Genomic DNA, 26,332 nt, shown 5'->3' with positions numbered 1-26,332 from the left:
AAGGAATGGCAAGAGGCAAGGGTTAAAATAGAGTTCCTCCTTTATTCAGTTTGCTTTAATTCAGGAAGAGATCAAGGAATAGGCAAAGAAGGTTACATGTTTTCTTAGCTTTGCTGTCATAACAAAATACCATAGACTGAGCAGCTTAAACAACAGAAATTTATTAACTCCTAGTTCTGGAGGTCGTAAAGTCCAAGGTCAAGATACATGCTGATTCGGTTCCTGGTGAGAACCCTTTTCTTGGTGTGTGGACTGCTGCCTTCTCATTGTGTCCTCACCTGGCTGGCAGAGAGGGGGATAGAGAGAGGGTGGGGTCTCTGATATTTTCTTCTAAGGGCACTAATCCCATCATGATGGCCCTGTCAGGATACCTCTAATCCTAATTATCTCCCAAAGGCCCCATCTCCAAATATAATGTCATTGGGGGTTGGGGCTTCAACATACTAATTTTAGGGGGTATAATTTAGTTAATAGCAGTGCGTTTGTTGTTTTCTGGTGACTTTCTTACGTCTTAAGATTTTCACCCTTAATAGTAATGGTCTGGAGACTTTTCCCAGAAGAAGAAAGGTTTTTCCTCCCTTATGTTTTCTATGTGACTATGGTTACCAGGTTTTTAAAATAAGAACTCCAGATGTCATAGTAATAATTTCCAGACATTATAGTCTTTCCTCACAGATTGCGTTACTTTGGCTTCAATAAAGTTTTTCCCCCTTTTCTGTTCCACTTCCTCTCCCCTCTTCCAAGAGTCCTTTCATGCTCTTATTATTACTACATGGGTTTTAGTGTAGGCTTTTCTTTTTTGCAGGTGGAGACCACGTGGCTTTGCAAGGCCAGAGTTAATGAAGATCTTACACAATTCACTCGATGATTCTTTCAAACGCCTTATTTATCCTCTTCTCTGTAGAGAGTTCAGGTATGTATCTTGTAGTAGTTAATTTTATGCACTGTTTATTATTATTTATGGTAATAGACCCATTAAAGCCTGATGTAAATATTCATTGACCCACTAACCCATCCAAAGAACTGAGTCAGGATCACAAAGCAATTATATAGTTAAGCTTAGAGTTCAGTCTGTAGAGGCATTCATATGCATAAACCACAAAACAGAGGTCTTAATTACAATATACTTTTCAAATCTTGACCAGTTAATGTGTACCCCTTCCAGTCCTATAGTACCAGTTTTGCAGTTTGACAGCCAGGACAAACGAATGGTTTTATTGATGAGAGGTTTAGCTTGGGATAATAAACTAAGAAGTTAATGGAGAATTTAGTTGGAAGCAGTTTTTGGAGGTAAGAGAACCAAAACAGCATGAAAAATTCATCATGTGCTCAGTGGGTCACATGATAAATTTATTACTATGAATTTATTCCTAGGAAGAGAGAGAGCTAATATATGTTTCTAATTCTAAGTGGGAGTTATGTAGGTGAATAACTGTCAGCAGCGATGAGCACGTATTAGAGATGATTAAAGTGACCATCTAGGGGTGCCTGGGTGGCTCAGTGGGTTAAAGCCTCTGCCTTCTGCCCAAGTCATGATCTCAGGGTCCTGGGATCGAGCCCCGCATTGGGCTCTCTGCTCCGCAGGGAGCCTGCTTCCTCCTCTCTCTCTGCCTGCCTCTCTGCCTACTTATGATCTCTGTCTGTCAAATAAATAAATAAAATCTTAAAAAAAAAAGTGACCATCTAAATGGACTATTGGAAGGCTTAAGAGTTACAAAGAAGAACTGCAAAAGAGCTGAGGGGCAGCTTGTGGGTTTTTGTAGGGTAAGAGATGGAAAGAAGTTTGAGGAGGCAAAAACCCGCTTTCCTGCTTATCTCTAGCCTTTGTCTTTGTAGTCAATCTTCAAACTAGCCGTTCGCTGATATATTCCTTTCTATGCGTTCCAGACTTTCTTCATTTTCTCTTATACGGATTTTAGCAAGGGTTACTTGAAAACTCTAGATTTCTAGCCATCTCTTCAAGCCTATGAGAATCGATAGCAGCTTTTAGAATGTTTGCCTATTTTTCTTTTACTGGACTTGGCCACTGACTTTGGAGGTATTGACAACAGGGACTGAGGAGGTACTATAAAAAAAAAAGGCACAAAGCTTCTTTGGCAGGCTTCTTTTTATCAAAGTCATTCATTCTCTTGATTCATCCTTCATAGCTCAGTTGTCCCTTAACAATATTGTTTCTGTTCAAATCCTATTTCGTTTCAAGTCTGCGCAGGGTAACATCTCTTGCTTTTGAGTGCTGGGGCATAAAATTTAAAACTAAGGGGTTTTGTTCATAAGGGAAAAGAGGTTACCTTATTCAAAATTTTGTTTCCTTTTGTTTTTCTTTATCTTGGTTTTTCGTGGAGCATATAATGTCCAGTGGTGCTTTTTACAGTTTTGCATACATTTGACTTGAGGAGCTTCACTGCCTCTGGAATGACTTCATTGTGATTTGATGTAAGCGATTTGGTATGGGATTGTTTAATGTTTAATCCTTCTTTGACTTCTTTTAGCAGTGAGCAAACAAGAGCACTTTCCTTCTCTTTTTCTAAAATGCCTTTAGTTAAAAAAATATATCTTATTTTAGTATGTAAGTCAGTTTGCAGATACTATCTACAGATGTGTCTCTTGATAGAAATACTTATAATTACCTAAACAGCAATTGAGGGAGAAAACTCCCAATTGATTTTTCTTTAAAGAAAATTACTTCAATTCTCTAATTAAAAAGAAATTTGTCCTAATGTAGAAAAATTGAATCAGTAAAACACTAAGGAAAAAAATCCACAAAATTTTACTTCCTAAAGATAATGACTGTTAACCAGACTTTTCTCCATTCATGTGTGAGTACTTAAAACAACCATACAGACTCTATTATTTTGCAGACATTTGATTCAATTGACTATATACTATACAGTCTACTTTGGATTTCTTATTTCTGTAACAAGATGATTCATCCTTGTGTTGCTTTTCACACCTACCTCTTTCATCAGTTCTGTGTTGTCAGCTACCAAGTGCTGCCTATTTTCCCATCCTTTATTACACCTTGAATTTGCTGCTTTTTGATGTCTGTGGTTACTGTTTTAATTCAGGGTATGATAATTTCTTTTCTGGATTACTGTTCTAGCGTCACAGATGATTTCTGTCTTGTTTTGCCATACTACACCTTTCACATCGCCATCCTTAAACTCCCGTCTGATTATTTTATACTCTTCTACTTAAAATTCTCCAGTGGCTCTTCTTTGTCTTTAGAATTAAATCCAAGCTCTTTAGAAGACCATGCATAGCCTTTTGTGGTCTGATTTCATTTTGGCTCTACAGCCTTATGTCTTGGTATTTCTTTTTACTTTAGCATTTGCTTTTTCTATAATGAGCCACAAGTCATTAATGTATGGTTCTTCCATTGCCTGCAACATTTTCTCTATGCCTTCATTCTATTCTCCCTGCTTTTGTTGGCTTAACACTTACTTACTCTTCTTGATTCACCTGAGTAGACATCTCTTTTAGAGTTTTATGGTTTAATGCCCTTCCCATATGTTCTCATTAACATCGCACTTAACCATTGTTTATACTTACCTGATTATTTTGCTGTTTCTTCCACTCTGCAGTCATGTTCAGAGCAGGGATCTTGTCTTTCAGCTTTGTATCTCACACTGATCAGGGTACTTTATATAAGACTGACAGCAAACATTCGCTTTATAAATAAAGTTAAAAGTGAAGATTCAGAAATACCTATCATGATATTTTTCATGTTGTTTGGCTGAATGTGAGAGAATGAAGTGAAAAGATGAGAGAAAGCCTTAAGAAACTGACTCAGACACAAAAAGCAGACATAGTTAGCTGTGTGTGCCTTCAGATATATAGATAATTCTACCCCAGCACTGATACGAAATGTGCTTTGAATGGTTTTTGTACTGTCAGTTTTCTTGTGACCATGGTGTAAATGTCTTTTCCTTTTCTAAGGGAGAAGACATACTTTTTATGTCTTCTTATAAAATTCATAAGAATTTAAGGAGATAATATGTTAAGAGCTTTTGTTAAGAAGATGAATGGTGTTAAGGGGCATCTGACTGGCTCAGTCAGAAAAGTGTGTGACTCTTAATCTCTGAGTCTTGAGTTCGAGCACCACATTGTGTGTAGTGATTACTTAAATATATAAATACTTTAAAAAAAAGTGAATGGTGTTACAGTTTAGTTTTTAAATGCCTTTAATTCCTTTATAGACATATATTTTTATCCTAAAAAAAGTTTTAAAATTAGAATTCTAATAACTTCTCTGGAGAAAACCTGGGAAATTGTATGCATGAGGCATGGTTCTGGACTGATTACTAATATCCTTGGTCATGTCACATCTCTGTGACAATGACAAGGTGGGGGCTCAATGTGGAGAACTGAACAGAGTAAGAAGATGACATTGTGATTTGTATAGGTAAAAGTGTAAAGCTAAGTACTGATGGAAGAGACTACTTAGGATTCAATAGTTTATCACTAATCTTGTGTTTATATTTTTAATCAGCTAATAAACTTTAACTTGACTTATTATATGATGTCCAGGTCTTTATATACTCTGTTTCTCTCACATACACAGATATTTATACATATAGATTTCGTATATAAAGGGCAGATAGAAAAGGAATATAGGTATGACACACTGAGATTTGCTTCAGAATTGTTTGTGGTTTCATGTATAATTTTATATATGATCTTTTCTCCTTTATTTTGTTATAAAAGTTACTCCTGTGAGGAATAAGTGTATGGAAAGAATTCTGTTCTTTGCAGGAAGAAACTTGAGGTGAATGAAAAAACTGAATACTTTTTCTTTTTCCTTTTATTTTTTGGTTTCTAAAGAGCGAAACTAACATCAGATGCAGAGAAGGAATCAGTAATGATGTTTGGACGGAACCTTCGTCAACTGCTTTTAACAAGCCCCGTTCCAGGGCGCACCTTGATGGGAGTGGATCCTGGTTACAAACATGGTTGCAAATTGGCTATAATTTCTCCTACCAGTAAGTACATCTTTCAGCTCTTCAATGAAAAGTTGTTTGGTTGGTCCTAAGTTTCACATCATACATATTGTGAGGATTTGAAATAATGTTAATTTTTGAGGCTCAGAAAATGGTTTTCTCACACACGGTAGTGTGGGAACTAGAAAATCAAATTTCATATTTGTCTTAATTGTTGATCAAAAATCTCAACATGTTACTATCAGTTATACCGTGCCTTTCCCTGTGTCACAGTGGAGATGTTGAAGATTAACTAGGCTCAAGCTTGAAAAACTATTCCCTGTCAACTTCTATTTATTATAGTGCATTATATATGATGCATTTTAACTCTGTGTATTTTAACTACTAGACATTTTTGTTTTGCCTAGCATTTTTCCCCTTATTTACTATCTACCCTTTCTATTGCCCTTCAATTCTTGCTGCATTTCTGTGTCTACATTTGAGATTATTTTCCTGCTTGACCCTCTAACCTGTTACATTTAATATGGGGTCAGTTGTTGAGAAATTGTGTTAGTTTTTGCCTAAAATGTTTCTGATTTGCCCTCATTTATGAAGGATATTTTTGCTGGGTATAGAATTCATGACTGGCAGTTATTTTCAGTATCTTATAGGTGTCATTTCATTTTTTGTTTGTGTTCTTTCCCCCCTCTGGCTATTACACTTTTTGTTGAGAATGAGAACTCAAACAAAAACCTTATTATTGCTCTTTTGAAGGTAATGATTTCTTTTTAGGCTGCTAAGATTTTCTGTTTTGATTTTCAGAGGTTTTCTTATGATGTGCTTAGCTCTGTGTGTGGTTGTGTGTTTTGTGTGTGTGTGTGTTGTGTGTTTGGTTTTTCTGAGGGTTTTTTACATGAATTCTGCTTGGGATTTGTAGAGCTTGGTATTTCTTTCTGGAATTCCAATTACATATATATTAGACCTTTCAATTTCCTCTTTTTCTGTTTTTCATTCTTTTGTTCTATTTTATATTATTTGTCTTTATATTAATTAAGCCTCTATTCTGCTATGTCTGGTCTGCAATTAAAGTTATCCATTGAGTTTCTTATTTAAATTACGGTGTTTTCAAGTTTTCAAATTTCCATTTGGTACCTACAAAAAATGGATTTCAGTTCTCTAATGAACTTTATCATTTTCAATTTTTTTGAGCTTTTATATTTTCCTTATTTTTATCTTAAAGTTCTCTTATTTATTATTTTTATATTATTATATTATGGACTATTACTATATGTTATTATGTATTACATATATATTATATACATAATATATACTGTTACATTTATTTGTTCATAGTTTCTTTTGGTTTAAATTTTTCTTTCTGAAATAACTTTGATTTTTTTTAAACGATTTATTTATTTGAAAGAGAGAGGGAGCATGAGAAAGAGCACAAGCTTGGAGTAGGGGCAGAGGAAGAGAGAGAAGCAGGCTTCCCACAGAGCAGGGAGGCTGATAGGGGACTCAATCCCAGGACCCTGGGATCATGACCTGGGCTGAAGGCAGATGCTTAACTGACTGAGCCACCTAGGTGCTCCTGAAATAACCCTCATGTCTAATTCAGTTTTGAGTTCTCACATGTTATTTTTGGGGTTTTCTAATTCTGATTTATGTTATTCTCACTTTCTTTCTTTCTTTTTTTTTTTTTTGGTAGCTCATTCTTTAAGTTACAATTTTTCTCTGCATTTTGTGAACACATCTTTCTGTAAGGACATACTAGTCTTTTTTTTTTAACTTACTGTTTTAAAAAATATTCATTCTATATGGAATTTGACCGTCATCCTTTTCTGTTGCTTAGGTTTACATAAAATTAATTTTCCCCAGCTCTAGGGTAGAAGACCAGGTCAGAAAAGATTTTCTAGCTGTATATCTCTAGAGCTGTCCCTTCTTTTTTCCCCAAATTACTGGTGTTGGGGGGGAAGTACTGTAGTATCTCTATGAATAAAGAGATAGCCTTCTACTTTCTTGAATCTGTTTTCCTGATGCTTTCTCCATTTTATCTGGACTTCTTTCTCCTTTTACCATTTTATCCTTATCTTACTCAGGGGGGATATGATTTCCAACAATTTCTCAATTGGGGTTTTTGTCTTGCAAAGGATATTCTGCCTGGGCTTCATGAGTTTGTAGAGACCGAAGTTTTCCAATCCTTCCAAAACTGAATGGGCAGACTTTCTACTGACTTATAAATTGTAGTATGCAGAGATCTTTCCCACACTACAGGGAAATACCTTTTAATATTTTCTGGTCTATGAGATACTTCATTGCTTGTCTCTTCTTGCTCCCACAAAAGTGCCAGTGCATGTAGGTCTTGGTAGTTGCATTGTTCCCACTTGATCATCTTTTGAGTTTTGTGGACTACTTTGCTATAGATAGCCTTGGGTTATTGGTTTTGCTGTCCTAGTTGCTCTTTTTTTATTATGCTATATATTTTTACAGTAAATGGGAAGCATATTTTACCAATGTCTTTTCCTGCATCTGTTGAGATACCATACATGTTCGTATTTGGATCTGATATTATTTGTATTACTTACAGGGTGACTTTTTAAAAATACTGTATGCACTCCCACATATATATGTATGTATCTTCAATCTATTTGGTAGGACATTTCCAAGAATTTATCCATTCCAACATTTAAATTAACATGAAATAATTCATAATAGCCTTTATATCTTCTTTTAAATTTTATTATTTTTTGTCTTTATATCTTTTTAATCTGTGCTAAAGCTCTAGTTGTATCCTCTTTTCATTTCTAATATGATTTAGTTTTATCTTTTTTAATTTATCTATAACTTCTTTTTCTTGATTGGTATTGTTAAAAGTATGTTTTTCTTAAGTGATTTTTAACTTTAAACTTTACCAGTCCTCTTCATTACATATATATTTTTCTGTTTTGTTAATTTCTGCTTTTAACTTCATTAATTCCTTCTTTCTGCTCTCTTTGAGATTATTCTCTTGTTCTTTTCATAGCTTCCTAAGTTGGTCACTTAGCTCATTATTTCTGTTCTTGAGGTTGTTACCCTCAAATGTTGAGTTTATTTTTCACTGAAATACAATATAGAGAAAAACTAAAGTCATAAATATGCAGCTTAAGACTTATGCAGGGAAAGAAATGCAGGTATCTACAACCCAAAGAAGAAATAGAATAGTATTACAACATTGTCTGGCATTTGGTACATATTCAGTAAATGTTAGCTCAATGTTATGTGTTATTAAAAACCATTTCTCTTTTAGGTATCATGGCATATAATCTAGTTAATAATGATAAGTAGCAAAGTAGTATCCTTATAACTTTGGAAGTAACAAAATTTCAGAGTGTTTGGAAGAATCTGATTTAGTGAATATGAATGATTCATCCTGCATTTTTAAGACAAATGAGTTCCCTTTTCTAGTATAAATTACTTAATCAAATCATCTTTGTGTTGTGTTTTGTGATTTCTTACAAAATGGCTTATTCTTTTCATTTTCTCTAAGGTCAGATACTTCATACCGATGTGGTTTACTTGCATTGTGGACAAGGCTTCCGAGAGGCAGAGAAAATAAAGAGGCTTTTGCTGAATTTCAAGTATGAAAATAAGTAACCTTTTGAGTACTTCACTGGCTCAGCCAATCAGAGATACCTTTGAAGCTCCTAATTTGGAGGGAGGGATTAAGGGAAGTGCCTTGGTGAGAGAGAAGGAATCATGTAAAACAATGCTGGGGCAAATTGCTGGAGAACTCTACATTTGGAGACTCTGGAGGGATGCTTCTCCCTTCCTGTGCCACCTTCACTAAACAAAAGGTGGTAATATGAGCAAAAGTGAGCATTGAATTCTTTTATTTGGGCTTTCTCTCTCTCTCTCTCTCTCTCACACCTGTTCTTCCTCCCTTCCCTCCCTTCCTCCCTCCCTTCTTTCCTTCCTTTTTGTTGGATCTGAGGAGTGGATGTGATAGTAGTTTGAAGCTTCAGGGATTATTTGGCACTGTATCACATAATTCAGTCATGATGTCTTTATTATGGCATAGAATGCTTCAGAGTTTCTTATTTATTTGTAAATTTGGTTCCTTCTAGATGGGAAGAAAGCTGACTGTTCTTGATGGTATGACAGTAAAGTACTTCTCTGTTGCCTCCCATACCAAATGTAGGGGCATTGTCCTTTATTCTACAAAAGTCTGTCCCTCCATTGTGAGATCGTGGAGATGTTGCTTGGCTATATGAGAGAATAAGATCATCCTGTGATAGTATTTGTGCATTTTCTCCTGATTGACTTAGAAGCATGCCTTGAGCTCATTCCATTTCTCATCTTGTTTATCCCTTGAAGCTGCAGCACAGTGGTGATTGGAAATGGAACTGCCTGCCGGGAAACAGAAGCTTACTTTGCTGACCTGATAATGAAAAATTACTTTGCGCCACTGGATGTTGTTTACTGGTAAGGATGTTAGGAATGTTTGTTTTCTTTGAGAGGCAAAGGAACTTCTCCAGTTCCTTCTGTGATGAATTCTCTCTTCTCTTTTTATGATATGCATCTTCTTTGCCCACAGACCACCTCTTGCTGTTCACAAGTACTTTGTAGGACAACATAAAGTGTCTGTCTCCTAGAGAAATTTGAGTTTCAGTATCCTGAAAACTCACACAGAAATAGCAAGCTAGGGTTTACTTGGTTTCATGGTGTTTCTAGGCTGTACCTTGTGTGAAAGCTCTAATTAATTATTAACTAGTACATAGAACTGTGGATAACTTGGCTTTTTTTTCTTCCAAAGTTCTGAGGCCTATAAATTGTTGGTTTTCAGAACTGACAGCCAAGGGTAAGTATTACCAGTTAAAAGCACTTCTGATATTCCTTTCTTGTTCGTGTCTTCATTGCAAGCTTTCATTTTATATAGACATCCGGTTAACTTCTGAATAGTTTTGGATTAGCATGACCCATTTCTGTAGTCCTACCCCTAGATCTGTAGTAGTTCTGCTTTTGTTCAGCATAGTTTCCTTACTTTCTCTTTGGACCTCAGGTAACCAGGGTTATCTTTTTCTTTTCTTTCTTTTCCTTTTTTTTTTTAGATTTTATTTTTTTTATTCGACAGAGAGAGAGAGAGAGAGAGAGAGCACAAGCAGGGGAGCAGGAGAGGGAGACGCTGGCTCCCCATTGAGCAGGGAGCAGGACACAGGGCTTGATCCTAGAACCCTGGGATCATGACCCCAGGCAAAGGCAGATGCTTAACCCACTGAGCCACCCAGGTACCCCCACACTTACCTTTTTCAAGCTACAGTAGTATTAAGTTCTTAAGTGTTTAATTCTACAACAGAAGACAATTACGATAGCTGATATCTTGGGAAGAGTGCACAAGCACCATCTTCCGCTGCTGGAAGTCAGCTGATGAGTATGTGACTAACAGGATCAACAAACAAAACCCAACACAGGAAGAAGAATCCTAAGATTCTTTTTAGGCCGAAAGAGGAGGGATTTATATTTAGTGTAGTGTTTCATATGCCAAGAGTATAATCAAGATGTCAAGAAAACAAATGCAGGGTAACCAAAGGGGTTTAGGAGGTCAGGACAAGCCGTAGGTACCACAGGGCCATGGTTCAGGAAAGGACCAGATTGAAAAATCCACCTCAGCATTTTTCCCCCACTCTTCCTCTTCTTGTTCAGGTTGGTCTGGGGAGTACTGTGCATTTTCCCTATTCCAGAAACTGTGCACATGCTTCCAGTCCTTTTGAGAACGTGGTACAAGGACCCTATATAGCTGATTCAGTTTATTTCAGGCAACTTGTCTGATTTTTTTTTAACTTGTTCATGTTAATTTAATATAAATATCTATAAATATTTATCTAATATAAATCTGTAGTGCTTATAAATAGAACTTTCAGATATTAATTGATTAAATGTGCTAGTGTGCTAGCATGATTCACTATTTTCAATCCTCTGGCGCATAGTAAGCATTCATTTTATTTTTTGAATATCTAAATATTTGTTTCCATTCATGTTAAATTATTATACTTGATTTTTTGTTCTGCTTTTGTCTTGGTTTTTTCCTTTTGTAAAAAAATAGTGTTTTGTTTTGTTTTGTTTTGTAGAAGTGGTAAAATTTATTGAAATGTAGAAATGGCTAGCTCCTTTGAGACATGCTTATGAGTGGTATATCTAGTTTCTCCCAAACTGAAACCTTCTTTTTTTATTATTTTTTTAAAAGATTTTATTTATTTATTTGACAGAGAGAGATTACCAGTAGGCAGAGAGGCAGGCAGAGAGAGAGGAGGAAGCAGGCTCCCCGCTGAGCGGAGAGCCTGATGCGGGACTCGATCCCAGGACCCTGAGATCATGACCTGAGCCGAAGGCAGCAGCTTAACCCACTGAGCCACCTAGGGATCATGTTTTATTTATCTCTACCTCCTTCCCATTAAACATAACATCTGTACTTATAGGTCCATCTCAACAAATACTTACTAATTTAGATTCTTAAACATTAAGCTTTAAATTACTTTTAACCAGATAAATCTTTTCAAGCTGTTGACCAGAATTACAATATGGAACAACTATAGAAAATTTCCCCTCTGCTTAATGCTCTGGTAAATCTATGACTTACTGTTTTCTCTCTTTTTTCATTGATAGAGAAATTTGCATTTGGTAGATTAGAGGCTGTATTTTACCCAAGATAAATGATAATTTCTGAAATAAAAATATTACATGGTTAGAGTTATATATTTATTTAATGAACTGTGAAAGAATTAAAAGAACTCTTTAATATTTGACATCTTGTATTTCAAACTATGGTTGGCATACTTTATACCGGTAGCGGAAACATTGCTAGAAATCACAGCATTGTGGGCATTCTGTAGAATTACATGAGACCACATAAAAACCTGGGAGCAGCAAATGTAAAGGAAAATTTTGTGCTGTTAATTCAGACCCTGCACTTCATGCTTCTGCCCTGAAAACTGCAGTATACCGGTGAGTTTGAGCAGGCAAATATAGAAAATAGGAGTAAAGAAATTAATTTTGCTTCCCAATGCCCTAGGTCATTAGGATAATGAATTAGATAACAGAGTGACCTGAGGAGGTGTGATGTGTGATGGGAGAATGAGAAAAGGGAACGGGTGCTGTGAGAGAGGTATGGGATTGTGGGTTTGAGGTTAGATGTAGACCAGCAGGCTTTGCCATTGAAGCACAAGCGGATGACTTGATGATATTAGGAAAAGGGGGTTGGTGCTAGATGTCTGTAAAGTACACAGTAGACCTCTCTCTTCTTTTATTCCAGAAGGGTACCAATCATTTAATAGAAAATGTAATTTAAGAAATCATAATTTTGGGCGCCTGGGTGGCGCTGCCTTCGGCTCAGGTCATGATCTCAGGGTCCTGGGATCGAGTCCTGCATGGGGCTCTCTGCTCAGCAGGGAGCCTGCTTCCTCCTCTCTCTCTCTGCCTGCCTCTTTGCCTACTTGTGCTCTCTCTCTGTCAAATAAATAAATAAAATCTTTAAAAAAAAAAAAGAAATCATGATTTTGTTGCTTGAGATTAGTTGTCTCTTCCAGAGTCTAACTTAATTGAATTGTTTGAACCTCAAAGGGTTAATTCCTTTGTGAAGAATGCCTAAGAATGAAGCTAATGAAAATCTTTTGCTTTAAAATTAAAAGACAAACATTATTTCTTTAAAGGTGTTAATAATACTTATTATTGTCGCAGATTGGAAAACACAGACAAGTGATAGGCTTTTCTGTTAGCTTGATTGTTAGTTATATTTGGGAGCATATTTCTAGATTGTGTGTGTTATAAAAAAAAGAAATTCACGCTGTACATGTTTTACAGCATTTCCCCTACTTACTATATTCCCATGCCAATAGATGGACTTCACAAAGTCGTCTAAAATTACTACAGATAAACTCTTCTGTGATCTTTTATTTTAATCAGTCCTCATTGTGTGACAGCTGGCTTTTTCTAATTGTCACCATTACCCACAAAACTATAATGAATGTTTTTGTGCTTAAATCTTTGCACATACCTTTATTGCCTTCGAATCCGTTCCAAGAAGTGGGCTGTAGGTTTAAGAGGTAACTTACCACTGCTCCTGAACTGCAAAGCGCTTAATTACCAAACCCAATAGATTACTGAGATTATTTCAGTGCTATTTCTCCCTCTTATCAGCATGTTGGCTAATTTGGGATGTCTTTACTTAAAAATATTTATATTACAAGTGTGTATAAAAGTCCCAATAAAAAGGGAAGAAAATAAAGCACTTTTTAGTGTGAAATAGATCTAAATAGATCTGAAATAGATCTTTTTAGTTCTAAGATCTAAACCTCTATATACAGTTTGAAGAAGAATAAAATGAATGTCCTTGTTCCTAGCTTTTAGGCTTCTTGTGTGTTTTTTCCTTGGAATGCCTCCACCCCATGTAATCATTGTCCTGGGTTGTATGAATTATTGCTTGTTTGAGAAAATTAATTTTCAAACTGCGTATTTGTAGGGCTTTTGAAGTACATTGCTGTGCTGTCTTCCAGAATGACTATGCCAATTAATACTCTTATCTACAGTGTCTCTACTCCCCTTTTTCTGGGACTTTGAGTATTATTACAGTGCATGTTTGTTCTATCATTTTTGTTTTAATTGCATATTGATATCCCAACAGCACTGCTTCTTAACTAGTTGTATGACCTTGGACAAATTACCTAACCCTCTGTATTTTAGGTTCATCTGTAAAAGGGGATGATAATAGTATCTATTGTAGAGAACTATTGTGGAGGTTAAATGAGTTTAATAACTATAAATTGCTTAGAATAGCACTTAGCATATACTTGCTGTTATTATTAGTGAAGTCAAATATATTTTTGTATGCCCTCTGGCCATTTCTGGACTTCTTTGTGTATCTGTGGTTGTCTTGTATCCTTTGCTCATTTTTTTCTGTGGAGGTTTTTGTCTGGTTCAAAATGTTTTGTAAATGTTTTTATATTAATTATTGATTAATTTGTTACAACAAATTTTTGCAGATTATGCAAGAAGTTCTCTCCATTTTGTGTTTAAATTCAAGCTTTATTTTGTATAGAATCCTAAATTTTATTTTTTTAAGGTTTATCTGTCTTTTTCTTTATGGCTTTTGAGTTTCTTATTATTCTTGAGTCTAGAATATTAGAAAGTATATTAGTTTTTGTAGAAAGTATGAATCTCTTATATGTCCAAGAATATCAAGGTTTTTTGTTTTCTTTTTTTTTTTAAATGCAGTCTTCCCTCAAGTTTTTATTTCTCTAACTTTTCTTTAAGTCTTCTCACTTTTCTCTGTAAAACCATAAAACCTCATTATCATCTCAGTTACAGTTATGATTGCTTTGAAGCTTTTTTATTCTCCAAGAAACCAAAAATTAACCAGAGAACCTTAATCAGCTTAGGTAACAGAAACAGAATAGAAAGCTGTTAATTAGTTTTGAGAGTAGTTTTGAAGAAAGAATGGATGCTGATTTTTCCCTTTCTTTCTGAAGATCTTTATTGCCAGCTGTAGCGTTTTGTAAACAGCAGAGCCACCTGATTTCTTCCCTTTCCACCCTTCCTCTCCTTTCCCTTTCTCCTTCCTTATCTTTCTTCTCCTTTCTTCCCTCCTTTTTCTCCTTTAATTCTCTTATTTGGTAGCACCATATTTTAGTTATCTATTGTTTGACAGCTGGTTATTTTCGATCTTTGATATATCTTTAGTTTTAAACCTAAGGGTACAGACTAATCAGCTGAATTTCAATATTTATTTGCAGGCACATTTAGTATGGGATTTGTCTATAAACCATTTAAAGTTAACTTTTATAGATGGTATGAACTTCTTTTTTTGCTTATGACTGGATTATTCCACTACCATTTATGAAAGATTTTCCTTTCCCCATTGAGCTGATTTGGTTTGTTTATTGAAAATCAACTGACCATATATATGTGAATTTATTTCTGGAGTCTGTTCTGTTTAATTGATCTTGTATGTCTTAACACTAATAAGTTATTAAATTAGATAGTGTAAGTCCTTCAATTTCATTCTTCTTTTTCAAAATTGTTTTGGCTATTATAGGATTCTTATGCTTCTACATAAACTGTAGAATCAGCCTTTCAATTTCTATAAATGGTCCTGCTGGGATTTTGATTGGGATTAAATTGGCTCTACAGTTTATTTTGTGGAGAATTGACATCCATCCTTGTAATTTTTTTTTTTTTAGTGTTGTTGACACATGATGTTACATTAGTTTCAGGCACACAGTATAGTGATCCAACAACTGTACATTATGCTATTCTCATGCGTAGCTGCCATCTGTTTCAATTTTTAACTTCAGTTTTATTTTTCATTTCTAGAAGCTCTGTGTTTTTTCATATCCACTTGTTCATTCTTATGGTCTTTTACTTTTCCCGAATAAATTTTCACACCTATTTTTTATTTCCTTAACCATACCAACCATTGCTGTTTTATAGTTTGTGTGATAATTCTAGTATTGAAAATCCTTGGAAGTCTGTTTCTGCTCTCTGTTGCTACTGCTGGTTCTGCTGCTTTATTTCCTTTTCTGTTACTTAATTTTTATTGAAAATTCCTTATTTTCATGGAACTTTATCTGTGGGAATTCATTGAGGCCTGCGTTGATTGTGAGACACTCCAAAAAGGCTTCTCTCAGTCTCCTGTAGACACTCTGAGTTTGGAATCACTTAAATTAAATTCTCAGTTTGAGTTTTTTTCTGGCCACCCAGGTAGTGTGAATTTAGGCTGCACACTAGAGAGATGGCTTATGGTTCCATGTTTTCATCAGAGATTCCCCCTGTGACAAGGTTTGAGATAGTCCATTTTCAACACAATATCCTTGGGATAGGGTGCAGTGAGTTTATTTCTCTTTGACCCTTAAACTGGGGGTTTAACCCTTTGGGGTATGTCTGTGTGGGGTTTTAACTCCTTGGGATATATATACTTTGGGATATTAAACCAGGGGTTTAACCCTGTATTTTGTTTGTTTGTTTGTTTGTTTAAGATTTCATTTGTTTGACAGGGAGACAGAGAACACAAGCAGGAGGAGAGAGAGAAGCAGGTTTCTGATGAGCAGGTAGTCCAATGCAGGGCTCGATCCCAGAACCCTCAGATCATGACCTGAGCTGAAGGTGGGTGCTTAACCTACTAAGCCACACAAGAGCCCTACCTTGAGGGTTTTATATGTGTAAGAGTAGTTGGGGGAAATCTTTTATTAACCCATATTGTAGGTGGACCCTGGGTTTTATCTTCTAGTCTTCCATTTGTGTGAAGCTTTGTGAGATGGAAAATAAAATTCATCTGGTTCAACAGATGTCCTCAAATGAAAGTCAGCTTCAGAAATCAAGGTTCCCACATTCACTTCACTTTTTTTCGGTTGAGTATTTATTTCTTGCCAACTCACTTCTTAAATAAGATGTATTACATCTAGGACTTCTCGTTGTTTTCAATAAAATCAACATTTTAGGTCCAGGTAACTGATCTTCCATATTACTGGCAAACAGGGTCATAACTTTATCTTCTATTTTTCTTTCCCTCCCTCCACGTGATTTTCAATTTTTTCCTACTACTTTAAATTTAAAATTTGGTGTTTTCAGATATTGAAGACAAAACATAAGGTAAAATTAAATGATCATTTTTAATCACCTACATTTATACTTTTGAATTAAGAATTACTTTTTTATTTACTTTATGAATGTGCACTAAAACATATGAAACATTGTTTTCTGGCAATTTAGGTGTTTTTTGTTTGGTTTTGTTTTGTTTTTTTGAAGCTTAAAAGAGATCTTGAAAAATCTTGGAAAATATAAAGAGGAAAATAAAAATAATTTGTAATCTCACTAGGGAATGGTCTCAACATTTTTACATATTTTATATATGTGTTCATTCATTCCACATTATTTTTCCTGTATAAATGTTTCATTGAATGAGTGGACTCACTCAGTAAGGTGCAAGAAGACAACCGCTTATTTTACTATCCCACTCCTATTCAGATCGTGCTTGGAGTAGTTCTTCCATCCCTGGCTGTGATAAGGGTCTCTGCTCTTTCAGTACCTTTTAATCTGGAGAACAGTCTCATTTCAACAATCGAAATGCCTTCTTTAATAATCAAGGCTCCAAATTTGTTGTGCATTAACTTCCGTGTCAGTTCTGTTTCATTTTCATTTCCAGGAAAACTCCACTTCTTCACTCACATTCAGGGTCATGGTTAGCGTCCTTGCTTTTCCCTCCTTGTTATTCTTCTCTTTCTGCCCAACTCACCAGCTGAATTTCCAGATTACTTTAAGTATAGTCTTCAGAGTTGAGAAGAGGGAAAAGGAGCCATAGTATTATTACACACTGGGGACAGTTGCAGTCTGAGGATAAGGTCCTTTGGGTGGCCTACATGCAATTGTAGATTCATTCTTCCATGAAGAACTTTTGAAGAACTTGGTTTTTATTTTGGTTTCCTGAGATCTTCCCCAACAGGATCCTTGAATTGTTCCTGTGACTTGGCAGATAGGTTCTCAGGTTGACCATGACCCTCCTTCAGTCCTGGGTTTCAGGCAGGCTACTCTTTTTTTAGATTTTTTTTTTTTTTTTAGACAGAGATCACAAGTGGGCAGAGAGAAAGGGAAGCAGGCTCCCCACCGAGCAGAGAGCCAGATGCCAGCCTGATCCCAGGATCCTGGGACCATGACCTAATCAGAAGGCAGAGGCCCAACCCACTGTGCCACCCAGGCACCCCCAGGCAGACTACTCTTATCTGAATCACTTTGCTACACATTCATCTTGGACAGAATCTCTTTAGAGCTCCCTCACACTGCCTCCTGCAGGCCTGTTGGTTCATACATCCTTGTCTTCTCAGGGGGATTAGTAACTTATCCCTAGTGTGGCTCTCTCCCTTTGTTATTCTGTTTCTCACCCCACCCCCCATTTTTTCTCCCTCCTCCCTTTATGCTTGTGTTTACATCTGTGTTCTTTCTTATGTCACACTCACATATTGGTCCCAGGGAAGCCCCTCTTACCTGGCATGGGGTGAGGTGAGTGGGACATTCCTCCACATGAGATGTTCAGGCAGCAGGAAAAATGCCACAGCATTCCAACAGTCTTCTTGAAGAAATGTTCTCTTTCCGCTCCAAGGCCCTCCTGTCCTTCTCAAACACACACCCCCTTTTATAGGATGAAGTTGGGTGATTGCTTCTGGTGGCACAATAGCCTTTTAGGACTTAAGCCAGAATAAAAACATCCAATTACACGTTCTTTCATATGGTCAGCAAAGTACTGTTAGCATTCAGACTGTGTGGCAGGTGAAGTACTATTCTGGGAGATATTTGACTTCTATTCTCTCTCTCTCTTTTTAAGATTTTATTTATTTATTTGTCAGAGAGAGAAACAGCGAGAGAGGGACCACAAGCAGGGGGAATGAGAGAGGGAGAAACAGGCTTCCCACTGAGCAGGGAGCCCGAGGCAGGGCTCAATCCCAGGACCTTGGGCTCATGACCTGAGTCGAAAGCAGATACTTAACAAGTGAGCCACCCAGCACCCCTTGACTTGACTTCTTAAAGCTTTTACCTAGTGGGGAAAATAGATGAAAAGATAAGTGTATGTGTTTGTTTATATATATTATGCTAATTAGTGATGAATTCTGTACAGAGAATTAAAACAAGGTAAGAAGATAAAGTAACAAGTGCAGTTGTAGGTAGATCTAGATAAAACACATCTTCTTATCTCTTAGTGATAGGAATTCTTTCCATGTGTTATGGTATAAAGGCTGAAGAAAAGCATGATGAGTTTATGCCCCTCATTTATCCGCATCCACATTCATGTCCTCATTACCCTTATCTTTCCATGGCATATGAGCTCTCTAGAGCCATGGTTTCACATTGTGGGTTGCAATCCATTGGAGGAAGATGACATCCATGTAGTGGGTCCCAATCAGCACTTAAAAAAAAAAAAAATTAAAGAAGGATAAAAACTAGAGTGTATCTCATGTTATTAAATCTAGGTATTGTTCCATGAATATAGGTTTTGGGTATATACATGTATCGTACCCTGGATTGTGATGTAAAGTATATTTCTTATTGTCAATAATAGAAAAGTTAGAAAAATATTGCTATATGAAGTCCCATATATGAACCTTTAAAAATGCAAAGTTGAGAGGTTCACTGCACCTGGGTGGCTCAGTCAGTTAAATGTCAGACTCTGTATCTCAGCCCAGGACTTGATCTCAGAGTCATGAGTTCAAGCCCTGTGTTCGGCTCCACAGTGTACTATAGAAATAAAAAGGCAAAGTTAAGAGGTAAGATTATAGGAGTCCCTAATGATACTGTTGGGATACTATTAGAAATGTAATTCAGATTACCCTATAAAATTGCAAAGGATCTTCTTAAGGAAAGAAAATAAGGCAGCAGTCCTCAGCACATTAGAAAATGTAAGCTGGACTAATGTGCTTCATTACTAAAATTCTGAACTACGATTCTTTCCAAAATTCTCTGAAAAAGTTAATGGATAGAATTTTCTCAGTTAAAATTCCTCATGTCAAAGAAAACTTTCTGAACACCTCATTTACATATGTCAGTTTTTTGGTAATCTTCTTGCAAAGGAAAAGTCTTCAAGTAGGCCAATTCAGAGATTCACGCTTGGTTACAAAATCCTGTAGGAAAATGAAAATGTAGTATAATTACGTTAGAAAAGAAGATCGTTTGGGTGTCTGGTTTGCTAAGTCTTATACCCATTAAAGTCTGTGAAAATAGCTGGCACATTTTATGAAGAATGCTCCCCCCCCCCCACCACCCCCAGAAGGAGGCTGTAAATTACATTACACAAGAATGGTTCTTTGCCAAACCAAGTTTGGAACAATTTTTATTTTACACTGATACATTTTTCTTAATTTTTTGATACCTGCTAGTATCTAGTATTTGATTTAGGCCTGTATATTCAATCATATGGTTTTAAATTCACATATTCCATCATGTTCTAAATGGAGCACTTTGACTTCCAGGGGCTCTACCATCAGAAAAAGATTGGGAAGTAAATCAGTTTGTGTTTTGGCTGCAAAATTTCAATTAGTTGTATATTTTACAAGGTCAAATGCAAAGCTGATAAAAAGTACCCCTGAAACAAATAATTCATTATATGTTAACAAAATAAAAATAAATAAATAAAAATAAATAAATCTTTTAAAAAAAAGGAAGTAACTAAGAGTGTGTAAAAGAAGAGTCATTGGTCTGCCAAAAATAGTACAGGAAGACCAAGGCATCAGGCCTGAATCCCTCTGTTGCCTCCCCACAAATGTTAAGTGTAGCATAAAAGATTTATGATGATTACCTTAGGAAGGAGTGAGGGAAGAGATCCCACTGCTTGTACATAATGTTATCCTCCTTACCAGGGACTATCAGAAAGTGGAAGTGCTTAACTCTTCTTTCGATTGGTAAGATAGAATGATTTGGGGCTAAGAAGTTAGAATAAAGATCACTAAAGAAAACCAGAATGTAACTAAAATAGGGCATTAGTAAGAGAATTTACATTTCTCATTTCATCTTCTGGCATAGATAAAATATTTTCTGGAGTTCTGGGTAGACTTGGGAATAAACTTTTGGTGCCACTATGGGTTATTTATTAAGAAATTATGGAAGCTTGGAGAGGGGCGGATGGTATTTAATGTTCCAAAAGGGAATTCAGATGCAAGTGACTGTTGAGTGTGATCTTGATCAGGCAAGATTATTATGAAATCAGAAAAGGATGGTTAATGAGCACCTAGGAAGGGGCAATAGAACATACCCACTGGAAATCAGCACACACTTCCTATAAAGAAAACATTTTTGGCTTTATTCCATTTCATTTTCTGCTTAGAAAAACAAGAACTGGTAGGCACATCTAGATCTCAGTACAACTTTGAAGTCTCTTGATACTTGAATGCAGAAACTAGAGAAATACAGATTTGGTTATGTGACTCCCAAAAGGATGTCGATTAGCTACTGGATTGATGGTCTGGTGTGAGGTCTCTAGGGGCTTGCCACAGATGCTGTAATTAGTTAACATTCTATTCAGTGATTTAGTCAAGATCTTCACGTTTGTGGACGGTGAGATGTATTAGAGTCAGGATCAGGAAAGTTTGGGAAACTATGAGTTCTTGAACCCAGTTTAACAAGATCATCTGGCGCAGGGGTAAATGACTTCTGGATGCTAAAGGAATTTTCAGTAGAGATTTTGTTAGGGTGATTTCTAAAGTTTCCTTGAAATCTGACCATTGAGGATTCTATCACAGTAACATGTAGCAGATCTCCTGAACCACCTGGACTTAATATTTTGGTTTTGTTTTAAAGAAATTTACTTCCCATCTAATAAATATGCTTAGCTGTGTGATTTAAGATATATCTAGCTATGTAAAGCTCATTATGTTGTGAAGTTAAAATTATTTTATATGGAGGAAAAGTTGTGGCTGCTGTTATTTAATTATTTAATTAGTTATTTTAAAGATTTATTTATTTTAGAGAGCACACATGCTCATGCGAGCAGGGGGAGGGGCAGAGAGAGAAAGAGAGAATCCCAAGCAAACTCCAGGCTGAATGTGGAACCCAACACAGGGCTCAGTCCCAGAACCCCAACATCATCACCTGAATCAAAATCAAGAGTTGGCCACTCAACTGATTGAGCCACCCAGGTGCCCCTCCCATTATTTATTTTTGACTAGTGCAATAATTTCTGCTTTTCATGTAAGATCAATTTCTTTATATTTCAAAAGACTGTCTCCTCTATCTCCATTTTATAGAAGTGATGAAGGCTGTGAATTGGCCTTGAAACCTGGGACAGCCTAAGAGTGTTTCTTTGGTTATTAGTTTGAATACTATGCTTAATGACAAGTTAAGGTGATAGAATATTTGTCTCATTTCTTTCTGCACTGATGGCTTGAGAAAACGTACTGGGATATTCCAGGATTTTGGTGTCCTTCACCTATTGGCTGGTAATTCTCTTTTCAGTTCATTGACTATCATAAACACTAGACTTGTTTATAAGGCTTCCTTTCTGGGATATTTGTGAAATTAAATACATTTTAAAGTAAAATTATTTTATAGCCCATATAAATTTATGTTCATTTTGTGGAAATGGCCAGAATGCTTTTATAAATATATATTTAAATAGACCATTTCAATGAGGTATGTTGGAAAGGAGGCATAAGGAATGAATAATTATGGATGTGTGTGTGTGTGTGTGTGTGTGTGTGTATGTATGTATGTGTGGTTTTGAAATACTATTTGGATTCAGATTCAGTTTGACAATTTTCAATCAAAATAAAATATTTTTTTACCAGTTTTGTAGCCCATGTGTTTCTGTATCTCTAAGTCCAATTTAAATATCTGCAGGAGTTACCTCAACCCCCCTTTACTGTAACCCTTCTTGCAGATCTTTGTTTATTGACTTAGATTAGAACTGGCCTAGAGCCCAGTGATGGTCATTTCTAGTTTTAAGGTTTTTGGTTACAAATCTGTTTTTGTTGCCAGATCCAATAAAGATTCGTGATTGTTTTTGTTAGTTTTATTACAAGTTCTTGCCAAAGATACAATGTATTATAACCAAAACAGATGTTCTGTTTAGACAAGTGTATTTGCTATAACAGAACCTAAAATGTAAATTAAAAACAATAGTATGTTCTGCATTAATGTAACAAGTGATGAACTCTGGGATTTTACAAGTACTTTTGATAACCTTTAGAAATGGAAGGAACAACGCCTTATTTTAAACTATTGTTTTACATTTTTTCTCTATCCCAGTTTGTGTATGTACAGTCTTCACTCCAAGATCCTCCTCCAAGCTAACATATTACTGTGAATTCGCCATTTTCATCTGTTCACAGTTCTGTTATTAAAATACATATGTTAGGTAAATACTATTTTCTGTCATAGAGACATCAGTTGCATTGAACAATTTTTAAGATTCTAATGTTTATAGGGGTGCCTGAGTTGGTTAAGCATTGACTTCAGCTTGGATCATCATCTCGGGAACCTAGGATGAGCCCTGTGTTGGGCTTTGTGCTCAGTGGGGAGTCTGCTTCTCCCTGTCCCTCTGCCCTTGTCCCTGCTTGTGCTCCCTTCCTCAAATAAATAAAATCTTTTAAAAAATACTCTAATGTTTATAAATAAGTAGATGAAATAAATGTTTACAGACCTTTCATAAATGCTTTACTTGGTTAAGATAGGAATTATGTTATAAAGTTGTATTGTGGATCTTTTGGTACACTAAGTAACTGTCTCTGTGATTAGGGCGCAGAGTGATCTGGATTCATGCTGAATTCTCTGTTGCAGTGAACACAGACATGTAGTGAGTACAAGATAAATGTATTTATATTATGTATTTTAACTAAAGTTGTAGTCCCTCAATAAATTAGATATGTAAAGAATAATACTACATTATCAACAGATTACTAATGGATGCGTTTTACCTTGAGATTGTTAACTTCTTGGCCCATTCTGAGTCTTATTTTCCTCTTTTCTTTGGCATTAAAGGGACCTTGGTCGGAATTTTAAAAAACAAGTTCAGTTGATTATTTGAGAGCATTTAAGGGTTTTTTGTTTTGTTTTGTTTTAATTAGAGAAGTTTGGGTTGTACAGAAACACTGTGATGCTGTCTCTCATTTCATTTGCACTAGGAGAATGCAAAATTGCTAGAATTCTTTGTTTTCAAGATCCTTTTCATTTGATTGCATGGGACTTGAAGATTCTGGGACCAGAAACTTTTACTTGCGAATAGTTTTTGAATCCAACTTGTTTGTCTTTTATCTGGTTTTTGTTGTTGTTGTCGTTGTCGTTGTTTTTGTTTTTGATGGAGGAACCTTTTGAGTCTAATGTATTTTATGTGGCTAAATCTTTGTATTATGCTCTTCTAACTTACTGAAATACCACTTTCAAGTTCCCCCACATCCGTACATTTCTAAGGTTACACTCAGCTTAATTCCCATTACTTTTCTGCTTCACAGCACTTGCATTCTGAAGGGACCCTAACATTTGGGTTCACATTATGATAATTAGGTTTCAGGGGCATGGGGGATTAAAGATGTCTCAGGTCTAGTTGCAGAATAAAGTTCAGAAGCACTTGTAAAACTTGCCTGATTGGTGGGTAGAGGTGCTTTTATTTATTCACTACTCATGCAGCATTAATCCGTATTTCATCAGGTACCTACAGTGCTGTAATTTTAGATGTGACCTTGGGACTTGATTTACTTCAGCTCCGTTTTCTTTATTAATGTGCCATGAAAGAGGTACATGAAAGATAGCCAACATCAAAGTACCTTTTAAAGTAAAATGGTTGATAGGAATTCCCTGGTATTTAACACTGTCTGTCAAATGTTTCAGCTGGTTTGCATCCTTTTACAAGCTATTGCATGCTGCACTCAAAGAGATTTAAAGCAGTTGTTTCAAGTCTTTTGTGGGGGGACTGGATATGGTGGTGGCTGGCGTGGTAGTGGTTGGGTGGCAATAGTTAGCTACAGAAGGGAGTAAACGAGAAGTTACAGACATATTCTTTTTCAGTTGTCCTCCTCCCAAGATGGTTTGGTTTTGTGTTTTTCTTTGGGTGGGGGAATCTTTAGTCCAAAGTGGCGCTTACGATTAGAGTTGAGGAGACACTCCTTTTGGTTATAAGGAGATTGAAGAGGGTGGCCAGAGAAAATTCATCATACCTCCATGAAAGACTCCATAAATGGCAAAGTCAGGGTCTTACTCAGCTTGTTTTACCTGTTTAACTTCACAGCCTGTTCATTCTTTACTGACCCCTCTGAGAAAAAGCTTTTAAACATAATAATGCGGGAAACTGAGTCTTAAGAACAAAAGAAACAGGACTCAGACAAGGTTTGCCATATGTATTGTGGAATATTTATTTTCCTGTAAATGCATATTTTAGAGGCTGTTGTCTCTGTTCTAGGCTAAATATTTGGGGGTAGAATTCTTGTAGCTCAGTTTTGAAACTGATTCCTTCTTTGTTTCCGAAGCATGTGTTGGATGTTTCTCTCTGCTTAAGAAAAAATGTTTAAAAGCATTTTCCTTTTCAGATACGGATTATTCATAGATCTATTTCTAACATCTTTACCACAGAACTATCTTAATCTAAATAGTGAAAAAGAGACATCACAGAATGTTTTAGAAAATGAAATCTGCTTTCAAATTTATACTTTTTTCCAATTACTTAATCTTGACTCATAGAAGTCTTTTAAAATCTATTGTAATAAAAACTTTTTTTGTAATTGGTTTTTGTTAAAATGTATTGGTGTAGTATTAAAGTGCTTTAAAAATAGCATATTCTCCTGTGAAGTGTGTAAACCTGGTGATTCACAGACCTGTACCCCTGGGGATAAAAATATATGTTTATAAAAAATAAAAAATTAAAAAAAAAAAAAAAGAATTGCCAAACCAATATGGTGTGCACCTGAAGCTAGCATTACATGGTATGTTAATTATAAAAAAAAAATAGCATATTCTCTTAATAACCGGTAATTTTGTTTGCACTTACCTGCTTAATGTTTTACTCATGTATGGCAGGAAAATAAATTTCAACCTAGCAATTTATCTTGCAGTTTATTGAACTAAACTCTTTGACCTGTAAAGTGTAGAAACCAACAGTATTACTAACACAGAGGAGTTTGGTAACAGCATTTCTCACTGTCAATGTAGTGCTACAGAGGTCTCCTGAAGATAGCTTGTGGGGAGTGAACAGTGTATGCAGTTTACTTGGCATTTGAGTCTATGATTAAGAAGGTAGTAGAAGAGGTACATGTTGCCCATTTTCTTATATAGGAAACGCAGAACTTCTTGCTGCCACTGCTGTGCACCATTATATGTCTAACCCCTGGCATTAGGAAGGGTGACTGAGGATTGAGAAGGATGGATATTAGGAAATCGGTAGTAGAATGAAGGCTGGAAGATGTGTATCTTTCCATTCATGCCACATTTTCTTATCCCCTTTCACTGTTAACAGCATCTTTTTTTGCATATAAGATATGTTCCTTTAAGAATTTGATATGACTCATCATAGTGCTAGGGAATTGGGAAGCAAAGAAATGTATACTGCCTAAAAGGTCATCACAGTCTTGTCTTACAAGCATTTTAGCTTTCGTGAGGCAGAGTAGTGTGGAGTCCTTTGTTGGGCAGAGTGATGCATGCCCTTTTGGTTTTTTGCCCTTAATTCTGAGGTTTTGTGTATCCTATCTAATTTGGGGTCAGTGTAGTTAAAGCATATGAATTAGCTCTAATATTGTATATTTAATCATTCAGACATTAACTATAAATTAGTCTTAGGCTTGACTGAAAGGATCAATAGAGTCAAGGATTATAAATTTATCAATTAGTGATAAGCAAGTTGAGCTTGCAAATGAGTCACCAGTTTATGGTTGATTCATATGTTTTCCACTAACTTTTTTGTTTCCTTAGTTACCGTTTATCTAAAA

General features: G+C 35.9%; 1 protein-coding gene across 2 annotated transcripts in view; it reads left to right on the top strand.

Annotated features, from left to right (window-relative positions):
- The window catches only part of SRBD1 (S1 RNA binding domain 1), a 199,079-nt gene that overhangs the window by 47,872 nt on the left and 124,875 nt on the right, over positions 1-26,332 (top strand). For both annotated transcript variants that reach the window (XM_082746976.1, XM_082746975.1), the window contains exons 11-14: positions 806-913; positions 4,822-4,979; positions 8,443-8,533; positions 9,270-9,377. In XM_082746976.1, coding sequence (XP_082603102.1) covers positions 806-913; positions 4,822-4,979; positions 8,443-8,533; positions 9,270-9,377 — 465 coding nt within the window. The remainder of the gene's footprint in view (positions 1-805; positions 914-4,821; positions 4,980-8,442; positions 8,534-9,269; positions 9,378-26,332) is intronic.

Source organism: Mustela nivalis, assembly GCF_964662115.1.
Source record: "Mustela nivalis genome assembly, chromosome: 8".
Classification (NCBI taxonomy): domain Eukaryota; kingdom Metazoa; phylum Chordata; class Mammalia; order Carnivora; family Mustelidae; genus Mustela; species Mustela nivalis.
This window is presented reverse-complemented; position numbering and strand designations above follow the sequence as displayed.